This window comes from Ctenopharyngodon idella, chromosome 15, assembly GCF_019924925.1.
Source record: "Ctenopharyngodon idella isolate HZGC_01 chromosome 15, HZGC01, whole genome shotgun sequence".
NCBI classification, from domain to species: domain Eukaryota; kingdom Metazoa; phylum Chordata; class Actinopteri; order Cypriniformes; family Xenocyprididae; genus Ctenopharyngodon; species Ctenopharyngodon idella.
The window spans coordinates 15989080-16001695 of record NC_067234.1 but is presented as its reverse complement, the minus strand read 5'-3'; the positions used below and the strand labels follow the sequence as shown (position 1 = coordinate 16001695).

Sequence of the window (12616 nt, the reverse complement as noted above, 5' to 3'; positions counted from 1 at the left end):
AAGAACTTCCGATTAATGCCGACTTTAAAGAGAATATTGAGTGGAAAATAATGTAGGCAGGATTTTATCCATAGGATTTTGTCCATTTTATATCTATAATGTTTAAATAAACTCTTTTTCTCATTTCAGAATGTCAGTCTGTCTCCTACTGAGGAACTAAACCCCATGGACTCCCCGCCTATCTCTTTTGACAACACTCAAGCTGACCCAATTCCTCTTTCCACCCCAACACCCAGCTTTGAGATCTCACTACCCGAGGGCTCGAACCATCGGGTGAATAAGAGCTTCAAAATGGCTGACCTCTGGGGGCAGACACATTCTTACTCATGCCGTACCTCTGTTCTAGAGTTTTTCCAATAACATGGCTGAAAATGAATAATCTCTTTCTGTGCTTGCTTTATCTGTCTGGCTCTGCTTTTAGCATTGATTGGTTTTAGGTAGTAGTTGGCTGATGCTGTTTTTCGATTACAGGCTTTTTTTTTTTTTTAGGATGGGGCATTAGATTAATGTGCATGGAATTGCAAGTAATACTTGCTCTTCAAAAGCTCCCTGTTTCTATCTGCTAACCATTTCTCTGCTAACTGCTTTTCATCTTTGAGGCCTACCACTGCCTACCACAGTCTCAGAGAGAGGCTCTGGATGAGCCACTAGGGCAATGTGTATGGCTTCTCTGTGGGCGGCAAGGCTATAACATCACTCACATGCTAAATGCTAGGGGTGCAAATAAAGAGAGTGTACCATTGCCTGTGGCCGTAAACATGAGACCAGACCAGATCAGATTTTGGTCCTCATTTTTAAAGGTCTCTTAATATATCTGAATCTGACATTATTGAAAATTTAAAAATCAAAAAAACAAAAAAAAAGAGAAACAATTCTCGGCATGAAGAGTTTTAGTTTTGAAAGGTCAGTAAATTCTATCTGTAAAATTATGTTGAGTGTTGAGTCTTTTGTCTGCTCTATAAATATCAGTATTATTTTATTAAAAGGATTATAAATTATACAGAGTTGGTTGACCAATAACATTTTTATTTTATTTTATTATTTATTGGCCAAGATCACCATATTTCATCTTACTGCTCAGACTGAGAAAGTTAGCCACATAATCTGATTCATAATAATATTTATAGTTTTTGTTGCCACAGCTTTTTCCATTCTGTGATGTATTTGCACTGGCCATAAATGCTTGCTAAGTTTTTCGTACTTCTTGTCCCAAACTAGACTGAGGATTCAGCTGAAGAAGAGGAAGCCATTGTTAATGAGAACGATATCTCACTCTGCATTTGTGAGTCGCCACCTGCCTTTAGATGTTCTGACATCCTAACAGGGGACACACCCCAGAGGGAAGACAACTGCTTTATTGATGAGATAAGCCGAGTACCCAGGTACTGTATGTGAGGTTCAAACTCTCAACGCACATAATTCATTCTTCTCCATTCGTTTCATTCTTGGTGGAAAAGTCTGGTAAAGTCAAACTGACCACATAATTCACTTCCTCCAGTGGGTTTGGAGACCAGCACAGCTCTGTGGCACAGGCAGAGGAGGAAAAGGAAGAGTTTTTGCTAGAGTCCCGTTCCTCCCCTCCGCCTTCTCCATTTTTCTCTGCCATCCTGGCCGCCTTCCAGCCGACTGTGTGCGATGATGCAGAGGAGGCTTGGCGAAATCATCTCAACCAGTTGGTGGCTGACTCGGATGGTTCCTGTGCAGTTTACACTTTCCAAGTCTTCTCCTCGCTCTTTCAGGTAACGCATACAGTTACAGTAGGCGGTCACTGGTCATTATTAGGTTGGTTTTTGTAAAACAGCTGGTTTTGTTGGTGTCAAATGATCTTGATTTTGTTCATTAACTTGGATTTTCTTTGGTTCATCAAACAAAGCTGACAGCTAAGTAGTGCCAACGTTTTAGAAGACATGCAGCGTCTTTGATTATACTTTATTGATACTGACAACACGCTGGTTAGTGGCAGATTAAACAGGATATGTTGTTTCTGACCTCCAGAGTATACAGACCAAGTTCTGCACCTTGACATGTGACGCTGCTGGTTACCTTGGCGATGGCCTTCGTGGAATTGGAGCGAAGTTTGTAAGGTCGTCCCAGATGCTGACGTCCTGCTCTGAATGTCCCACATTGTTCATCGATGCAGACACTGTGAGTTTCTAGTTTGTATATGAATGTTCATACTATATCCAGAATACAAATCAATAAAGTGCCAGCTTTAGTGTTTTATACACTTTCACCTGCAATTTGTATGTGTGCATGCCATTTTAAAATGCACTTATTACTAGATCTCTTTTACATATGTGTTTCAGATCATGTCTTATGGGCTCTTGGAGAAGATGAAGTTTAGTGTGTTAGAGCTGCAGGAGTATCTAGAGACCTACAACAACAAAAAGGAGGGAGTCATATCAGTATGTTCCATCAAGCATTATTTTACAAAAGCAATATTTTAGTTATTTTCTAGTTTTTTAAATAAATAAATTTTCTATATATATATATATATATTTACAGTATCTCACAGAATTGAGTACACCCCTCACATTTTTGTAAATATTTTATTATATCTTTTCATGTGACAACACTGAAGAAATGACACTTTGCTACAATGTAAAGTAGTGAGTGTACAGCTTGTATAACAGTGTAAATTTGCTGTCCCCTCAAAATAACTCAACATACAGCCATTAATGTCGATTAATGTCGCTGGCCACAAAAGTGAGTACACCCCTAAGTAAAAATGTCCAAATTGGGCCCAAAGTGTCAATATTTTGTGTGGCCACCATTATTTTCCAGCACTGCCTTAACCCTCTTGGGCATGGAGTTCACCAGAGCTTCACAGGTTGCTGCTGGAGTCCTCTTCCACTCCTCCATGACGACATCACGGAGCTGGTGGATGTTAGAGACCTTGAGCTCCTCCACCTTCAGTTTGAGGATGCCCCACAGATGCTCAATAGGGTTTAGGTCTGGAGACATTCTTGGCCAGTCCATCACCTTTACCCTCAGCTTCTTTAGCAAGGCAGTGGTCGTCTTGGAGGTGTGTTTGGGGTCGTTATCATGTTGGAATACTGCCCTGCGGCCCAGTCTCCGAAGGGAGGGGATCATGCTCTGTTGGCATTCATGGTTCCTTCAATGAACTGTAGCTCCCCATTGCCGGCAGCACTCATGCAGCCCCAGACCATGACACTCCCACCACCATGCTTGACTGTAGGCAACACTTGTCTTTGTACTCCTCATCTGGTTGCCGCCACACACGCTCGACACCATCTGAACCAAATAAGTTTATCTTGGTCTCATCAGACCACAGGACATGGTTCCAGTAATCCATGTCCTTAGTCTGCTTGTCTTCAGCAGCTTGTTTGTGGGCTTTCTTGTGCATCATCTTTAGAAGAAGCTTCCTTCTGGGACGACAGCCATTCAGACCAATTTGATGCAGTGTGCGGCGTATGGTCTGAGCAGTGACAGGCTGACCCCCCACCCCTTCAACCTCTGCAGCAATGCTGGCAGCACTCATACGTCTATTTCCCAAACACAACCTCTGGATATGACGCTGAGCACGTGCACTCAACTTCTTTGGTCGACCATGGCGAGGCCTGTTCTGAGTGGAACCTGTCCTGTTAAACCGCTGTATGGTCTTGGCCACCGTGCTGCAGCTCAGTTTCAGGGTCTTGGCAATCTTCTTATAGCCTACGCCATCTTTATGTAGAGCAACAATCCTTTTTTTCAGATCCTCAGAGAGTTCTTTGCCATGAGGTGCCATGTTGAACTTCCAGTGACCAGTATGAGAGAGTGAGAGCAATAACAAAAAAAATTTAACACACCTGCTCCCCATTCACACCTGAGACCTTGTAATACTAACGAGTCACATGACACCGGGAAGAGAAAATTGCTAATTGGGCCCAATTTGGACATTTTCACTTAGGGGTGTACTCACTTTTGTGGCCAGCGGTTTAGACATTAATGGCTGTGTGTTGAGTTTTTTATATATATATTATTATATATATATTTGAGGGGACAGCAAATTTACACTGTTATACAAGCTGTACACTCACTACTTTACATTGTAGCAAAGTGTCATTTCTTCAGTGTTGTCACATGAAAAGATATAATAAAATATTTACAAAAATGTGAGGGTTGTACTCACTTCTGTGAAATACTGTGTGTATATATATATATATATATATATATATATATGCTTTAAATAAAAAAGCTAAAGCTTGTTCTCTTTAACTTTCTGTTATTCCTGTGACTCTTCCAGTGGCTCCGCAACTGCAAGGCCAGCTTCCCCAAATGCACTGGAGATGGAGTGATCACCTATCAGCCCGCTGAAACAGAGGAGAAGGTATGAAACTGCCTTTTTCAATATTATAACAATTAGATAATCTGCAATTCTAAAAAAAGAGAAAAAAAGAATATAGGAATTTCACTATTATTTAAGTTGACACAGCCCTAATACTACAGTGTGCCAGTGTACCACAAATAGTGCATGTGTTTCTGTCTTACTTTATTTCCTAAAGCAAAGATGCAGTAATACTTTATGTGAATGTTTTAGTGTGGTTGCATTGTCTACTGATTGATGCCACTGTAATGTCCATTGTGTCCTGAGATATGAGTGAGATTAGTTGAATCAAATGTTTTAGATGCCATTTCAATGTACCTCTTATATTTTCTGCATTTCGATTGTTCTGTGATAGCTCTGTGAGTGACATCTCTTTTCTATCTGTCTGTTCTTTATGCCTGTTTCAAATGCAAGCTGTTACTTCACAACAGCGCCTCTATTCTTATGTTTGATTTGGGGGTTATTCTCTGCTGGGCAGTGAAGTTTGAAGAAACCCTGAAAAGGTTTCCTGACCTGTTTTCAACCCTTCAAGATTCACAAAGAAGAACAGTTAAAACACTTAATAAATTCTCAATTAAAAAAAGGGCATTTAGGATTTGAGAATAAATGGCATCTTGTTTTGTCACCCAGCACAGTCCCCATGCAAAAATAAAAATAAGATGGCATAGTTGTGAGCCTTTTTTCTTTCTCTGCTTGTTCATTAACCTTTTCTGCTCATGCATGATGGAGCCATTGTTTGCTCATGCTTTATATTGCCAGTGCCACTGGGCTGCATGTATTCACACTATATTCAAAACTTCTCTTCCTTCTCACTTCTCACCTTTTTGTCTTGCAATGCCTGCTTTATAGCAAATGGAATCTCTTGCAGTAAGTTTAAGAACATCTTTTTTAACATCATGTCTTCCTTTTCCCTTGTTCCAAATACCCATATTATACGAGCATTGCCAAATATTACAAAGCATATCAGATTTTTTTCACAGGCCTCACATTTTTAAAATGAAAATACCATTTTGCTAACATTAACAAGCTTGTATTCTTGTTAATGATTTGTTTTGTCTTCTATGCTAGAACTGTTTTGTAGTAACTCTTAAAACTATCATAAGAAACTTATAAGACCTTGGTACTTATTTATGTATGTATGTTTGTTTACAGCAACTGGAGCTTTGTCAAAGACTCTACAAGCTCCACTTTCAACTGCTGCTGCTTTTTCAGTCTTACTGTAAACTGATTGGCCAAGTTCACGCTATAAACTCTGTACCAGAGGTATGTGTCTCCTCATCTGATTTGAAGACATTTTTTTTTACTGGAATAGAAAAGGTCTAGCTTGCAAATCTTTATGAAACAGTAGTGTGGTGGGGGGGAGGGGGGATAGCTTGTGTCCTACAATTTTTTAATTAATTTGCTTGTTTTGGTTAAATCATGGCCACGTTGTACTAATTTGTTCCCTCATTTTCGTAAAATTGTGGCCACTAACTAAATTAAAGGGTTAGTTCCCCCAAAAATTTAATTTCTGTCATTAATTACTCACCCTCATGTCGTTCCAAACCTGTAAGACCTTCGTTCATCTTCAGAACACAAATTAAGATATTTTGTATGAAATCCGGCTCAGTATTGGCCAACGCTGTTCATGTGAGCAGCACGACGCATGTGTGTGATGCTGACACAGAACACGGAAGCTCTGCTCTGCGTTCACTGCGTCAACAGCATGACAGACTGACAGGGAAGAGAAAAAATTGTTGAATAAATTCGTTATATTTGTTTTGTTGTTGTGCACAAAAAGTATTCTCATCGCTTCATAACATTAAGGTTGAACCACTGTAGTCACATGTTTTAGCAATGTCTTTGGACCTTGAATGTGGTAATTTCATTGCTTTCTATGGGAGATAAAAAAAAAACTAGAGATGCACCGATACTAAATTTCTCTGCCGATAAGATAGCCGATAATTCAGAATGATATCGGCTGATGCCGATACCAATAGTTTGATTTTTCTTGAGGAAAAAAAAATCTCCCCCAAAATAATGTTGCAAACTATACAGGGAACCCTCTCATTTGGTACACTACAATATTAGAGGTTACAATTAACAACAGAGGTATTATATTCAGCTGCTGTTTATTTTCACATATAATAATTACACTCAAACTGAAATGTATAAAACTTAGTATCACATAAGGTAGTTTTCATAAGCACTTGTCTTCATGGCAAATTTGCACAAACATATAATTAACAGTAAATAAGCTCCTCTCTAGTGTTTTTTTTTTATATGTAGATAGCTAAGGAACTGTGAACATTGAAAAACATTCCTGAGGTAAAAGTGACATGATGTGACATTGTTCACAAGCTGTTTTATTGACTTCTTTCCGCGGTTGAGGCACAAATAAAGTGATTTCATGAGACATGATACATTCTGATAAGTTGTACAATATATTTCAACATACCTTTGATGTTCATGCATGTTTTTCGAGATTTGACTTGTAGTGAAGAGGACGAAAAGACTCGCGCTCCTGAACTGAGGCATTACAGCGATCTGACACGTCATATTTAAGAGTGCCAAAACGCCATTTATTGTTTGAATTTCGTGATAAAATGGACAGAAGTTGAAAACTGAAACTTTAACTCTTATCAGAAGTAATAAAGCACAAATCTTTTTGCGATTATTGGATGGGAGGATCTACAAAGAGTATTTGATGTAGGAAAAAAAACACAGACCTGGCAACCCTGGCTTGAACTACGGGTGATTCATAGGGTCAAAAAGAGCCTACTTTAACGTCACTATTTTTAAACTGTTAATGCGTTAAAATTCAACACAAGAGTGATTTTCTTCACACACAGTATTTAGTTTGATTGACAGGATATAATCGGCCCTGACCGTGGCAGTTTTTAAACAATCGGCCGATGGCCAATAGTGATAATAATAGCTTTTATCGGCCAATACCTAAAAAAAAAACACCTCTCGGATTTCATACAAACAAATATCTTAATTTGTGTTCCCAAGATGAACGAAGGTCTTACATGGGTTTGGAACGACATGAGGGTGAGTAATTAATGACAAAAAATTCATTTTTGAGTGAACTAACCCTTTAAAAGGGGGATATAACATGGCTAATTTTTTTTCTTCTACAATTAGGGATCAAATTAGTATTATGTGGCCATGATTTAACGAAATGAGGAAATGAGTCAACAAAACTTGGGTACTAGTAAATGGTGGGAACAAACTCCTGGCCTGAATATCTGGAAACAATTTTTTTCTCATGTGCGGGCTCCTTAAAATAGCAGTATTTGCTCAGTGTGTGTGTTTTTTTTTTTGTTTTTTTTTAGTACATTTTACTAGTTACAGGTACCATTTAGCATTGGGTTTTTTGAACATGAACCATAATGCCACGGTATACTTTGAACTTTGTTGGCGTGCTATATAAATGCCATCATACATGAATATAGTAATCATTTTGTACTATCTGATATCATCACTGTACTATGGTACTGCTATTGTAACTTTTTGGAAGGGTTCAAAAATAGTTTGATTTCTGAGAAAAGAATAAATTTGATTGTCATGTATGTGTAATTGTTGTCCCTTCTAGCTGCAGAATATGTCCAGAGAGTTGAGTGAGTTGAGGAGTAACCTGCGGGCAGCAGCAGCCTCAGTGGCCAGTGAGACATCAGCCGAACGGAGTGACCCCTCCGCTGAATCCCCCTACAGCTCCTCTGAGGCTGCTGTGCAGGCTATTCTGGAGAGCCTGAAAACCAACGAGTTCTCCAGAGCCATCCGTTACATACAGGAATGCAGGTAAAAAATTACAACTTATTGTTTTATAATGGAACTTAAAGCTGCCGTCCGTAACTTTTTTTTGGTTAAAAATTATCCAAAATCAATTTTTGAGCAAGTACATAACCAGCCAGTGTTCAAAACTATCTCCTTACCTTTCACAACGGTAAGCTTATAATAATGTTTTCTAATTTGAGTGGTACTGGTAGGTTTTCGTGGGAAATTCGAGCATGCTGCCATTCGTCTTTGTGTCAGTACGTCACGTCTGTTTACATGAAGAACGAGTCCCAGCTAGTAGGCTATATCATGTGACGATGCTGCTGGTAGCGGATTATTTATAGCCTTTTCTCACAGCAGCTGCAATTATTAAACATATCATTTTGATGGCAGATTGAATGGTATTAGAGATTGGACTGTACAGAAATTGAAATCTACAGGTAACGCTAATACACACTAAATACACATAGTCATGCAATGCTGATTTTGTTAACATTAACAATTTGAGAACAAAGTATAACAATAATAATGATTTGCACAATAACAATAATTTGATGTGATCCGAGCTAAGCTATCGTTAGATTTAGGGTGTGTTCACACTTGTCATGTTTGGTTCGATTAAAACGAACCCTGGTGTGATTGCTCTGCTAGTGCGGTTCATTTGAACATGTGTGAACGCTGCCATCCGAACCCTGATGCACACCAAACAAGCGCTGAAAAGATGGGTCTCGGTCCGCTTCCAAACGAACTCTGGTGCGGTTCGAATGATATATGAACGCAACACGGACCAAAGACATGTAAACGAACCAAAAACAGGAAGATGAGACCCTAAAAAGGACAGAATCCTCACGCATATCGGATTTTCTCGTCATAGTCGCGAGTTTGACCATCACAGGCATCAGACGCACGTCTCCACACAGCAGACCCGCCTCTGTTTTGACTCCTTTACACATTTAATAAGCTCTTAACATGTTACTTACTTGTTCAAATGACATTCTCCGGTGAAAATTCATATTTTGGTCATACTTCCAAGACTACAATCTGTGATTCCGCAGTACAGTATCCACACCGGTGTTCACTGACAGCAAACATTAGATTCATCCACATTGAGGAGCCGTACTGATGCACAATCCACGTAAAGATGATAATTCCGCAAATAACTGCAATTGCAGGTTTCAAACAGAGATGGCGACCACTTACAGCAAAGTTTTGCAATGGCGTTCAAGTGCAAGAATAGCGGTTGGTGCTCTGCCTATATAAAGCGGCACCGAACGCCAATTACACTGAATCGTTCTTCTTCAGATTCGTGACTTGTCACTGTGTGAACAAGCCCAACATAGAAGTTGCTCGCCATAGAAAAGCACCGATTCGTTCAGCTGACAGAATCACAAGCTACTATTGTGAACGCTGCTGTACGCGTTCCGGTGAGAAGACGTAACTTACAAGAAGCTGAGCTTGTGAGGCACTGTCAAAACTGTTATATATTGGCGGTTATATATTGTTCATCCAAATCATCACTGAATTTTTTTTTTTTTTTTTTTTTAATTAAAAATTCTGATCTATTATTTTCTCTTGTTATAGTTTTCAATGACAAAGTGAAACTAATGCAGGGTTTTTTTATTGCACATTTTTCAATTTAAAAAATCTTTACATTTTTATAATTTTTAATGAGATTATACTATATTATTGCATATATAATATTTATTTATAAAATAAGTATAATTATAAAATAATAGGGGGGGCGCCAGATTTTTTTAAAGGTTTAAAGGGGGGCGCGACCAAAAAAGTTACACTTACAGACTGCAGCTTTAAAGGGATAATCCTCCAATAAATGAAAATTCTGTCATTGTTTACTCACCCTCATGTCATTCCAAACCTGTATGCATATCTTTCTGCAGACCACAAAAATATATTTTGAAGAATGTTTGTAACCAAACAGTTTTGGTTTCCATTAAATGCCATTGTATGGACAAAAAATACAATGGACGTCAGTGTGAACTGAAACGATTTGGTTACCAGCATTCCTCAAAGTATCATCTTTTATGTTCTACCGAAGAAGGAAATGCATACAGGTTTTGAACAACATGAGTAAATGATGACAGAATTTTCATTTTTGGGTGAACTACCACGCTAAAAATGAGATTTATCCACCTTATTCCTGACTAGCCTACTGCGTTTCGAATTATTGGTTGCACTTCCGGTTTGAAGAACTTCCATTAAAAAGACTGAAACGAATCGTTTCAAATCATAAGGTTGCCCTACAAATAAAGCTTATCCATCAGTTTGACTGAATGAGCTGTCAATTTTTCTTTCATGTTTTATTTTCAGACATCATGAGAATAACGTAACGCTTGGTATTTTAATGTAACATAACGAGAATATCTATGGCAAGAACTCTTTTCAGTCGCAGCTTTCTATCCTCGTGATTATTTTCTTTTGTCCCTTTGCATACCGCTGTAATGTTATGAAAAAGAACGACATATACTGCACATTTGTGGTCTGTTCTCCCGATATAATTTACGATATATCCCATTAATAATTCACTGGAATGCACGAAGAATCTCTCGTTTTTCTCATGTCTCATTCCAGGTTTGTTTTCACAGGTAAATACAATTTATTATCTGTAAAAATGATGGAAATGACTTTGAAATAGTATCACGCAATGCTGAAGTTCATGAACATTTTTTATTAAGGCAATGTATAATACATAATAGGCTACAGATATCACTATAGTTATATTTAACCCGTCCGTTATTGCTGTGGAAAGAATTTGAAACTACCTTGTTGATGCTTTTACACTTTTAAATGTCCTTTTAATGTTCGTTGGTTGAAGCGTGAGTAGAATAATGTCATCTCATTGTACACAGTTTAAAAATAAAACGTATTATTGCGTTCATATTCTGTTTACAGATTAACAGAAGTTACACCCATAATTGGCGTACGAATAAGGTGGATAGGAATCGGCAATAGAAAATGTATGCATTTGGAGTTATACGCAGTACTCTGCACTTTAATTATTTGAAATAATAATCACTTTTCTAATGACATCTTTCAGGAAAATGTGGCCAAGTGACATCTTCGGCAGCAGCTCCGAGAGTGAGATCCAGACTCTGCTCAACATCTATTTCCGGCACCAAACTCTGGGTCAGACAGGAACCTTTGCCCTGGTCGGTTCCAAACAAGACCTGTCTGAGATATGCAACCGAATCACTGAGCTTAACTGCGAGATCCGAGACATGATTCGACGGGCGCAGGGCTACCGGGCCATCACTGCCTTCCTTCCTGACTCCAGTGTGACCGGCATCAGCCTTTGAGGCGAACTTTAAGGGATCAGGCCGACATTGGCGTTCTTTCCACCACTCCTGACTGAAGATGCTGCTGACTTCATTGTTCTCCCCTAGCACACTCTTACTGTGCTGCCTCTGCTCTCTTTAAGAGGTGACAGGATGTATAGCTCAAATAGCTTGGTAAAATGCAACAGGGGTCAGAAAAAGAAGTCGACGCCTTGGCTTTTTTTGCACTACTATGTATGTATGGGGCCGTCCCCTGCCTCTGAAACGGGGCCTCAACTACTGCAGGCATCAAAGGTATACCAAAGCTCTATGAATGGCTCCTCCTGCTCACGTCTACCATTATACATGCTACGGGAAAATGTGCAATGCCTCACATCAAGTGAAACTTTTCATCTTAGAGAGAATGTTTTGAAACTTCAGTGCTCTCGGCTACTTGATGCAGAAATGCTCTGTTCTTGTTTTTGTTTTGTTTTTCAGCCGAAAGCCGTTGTTAATGTGGCTTTTTAAATTGTTTAAAAAGATCAGACTCCCTTTTCACTCCCTGCATCATCTTTTACCCATACAGACAGAATGTCTCTAACACAATGCAATGCTACTGTCAGAAAGATCTGGATGCATTAAGGGGTCATCCAGCACTTATTTATAGGGGGTGATTTGATTAATGTCTTTCTACTGTTTTGTTGCTCCTAGAAGGTTTATTTATATTCTCAAAAGAAAGATCATCATGCTTTGATTATCATAAAATGGTATAGTTTTATAGGATAGAATTATGTCTATTCTGTCTATTGAAATGGCCAAGCATGCGATGGTATGTACCACAAGTCGAAATAGAGATATTTATGGAATAAAAATTATTTTAAATGAAAGATACATTTGTACATAGTAGTGGGAGTGTAGCCCATACTTGTAAGATTTTATTTTTATGGTTTTATTTTGCTGTCTGCTGTATGAAAGTGTGCATGCAATAAATCGATCAATAAATAATATTAATAAAAGTCTGCTTAGCCACTGAGTGTGTTTTTTTTTAATACTTATTGGAAACATTGAAATGATACAAATCTAAATTTAATTAAGAACATAGACACATGGATTATTTTAATAATCCACTAAATCACTTTTTTTTTTTTTTGTAACCACTTACAGACAAACAAACAAGGTACATAATCAAATCACTGAATAAAACAACATATCATCAGCCAGTAACAAACAGAGATCACAATACAACAAACTAACACAA

At 38.4% G+C, this 12616-nt stretch overlaps 1 protein-coding gene across 13 annotated transcripts in view; it reads left to right on the top strand.

Moving 5' to 3' along the window:
- frya (furry homolog a (Drosophila)) overlaps window positions 1-12377 on the top strand; it is a 91860-nt gene extending 79483 nt beyond the window's left edge. For 8 of the 13 annotated variants that reach the window (XM_051863064.1, XM_051863055.1, XM_051863056.1 and 5 more), the window contains 10 exons: window positions 130-273; window positions 1219-1382; window positions 1499-1739; window positions 1996-2145; window positions 2307-2405; window positions 4247-4330; window positions 5177-5194; window positions 5480-5590; window positions 7905-8110; window positions 11142-12377. In XM_051863064.1, the coding sequence (XP_051719024.1) occupies window positions 130-273; window positions 1219-1382; window positions 1499-1739; window positions 1996-2145; window positions 2307-2405; window positions 4247-4330; window positions 5177-5194; window positions 5480-5590; window positions 7905-8110; window positions 11142-11400 (1476 nt within the window). In that variant the 3' untranslated portion in view covers window positions 11401-12377. The remainder of the gene's footprint in view (window positions 1-129; window positions 274-1218; window positions 1383-1498; window positions 1740-1995; window positions 2146-2306; window positions 2406-4246; window positions 4331-5176; window positions 5195-5479; window positions 5591-7904; window positions 8111-11141) is intronic. The other 5 variants (XM_051863057.1, XM_051863068.1, XM_051863067.1 and 2 more) reach the window with 3 other exon arrangements.
- The last annotated feature ends 239 nt before the right edge of the window (window positions 12378-12616 follow it).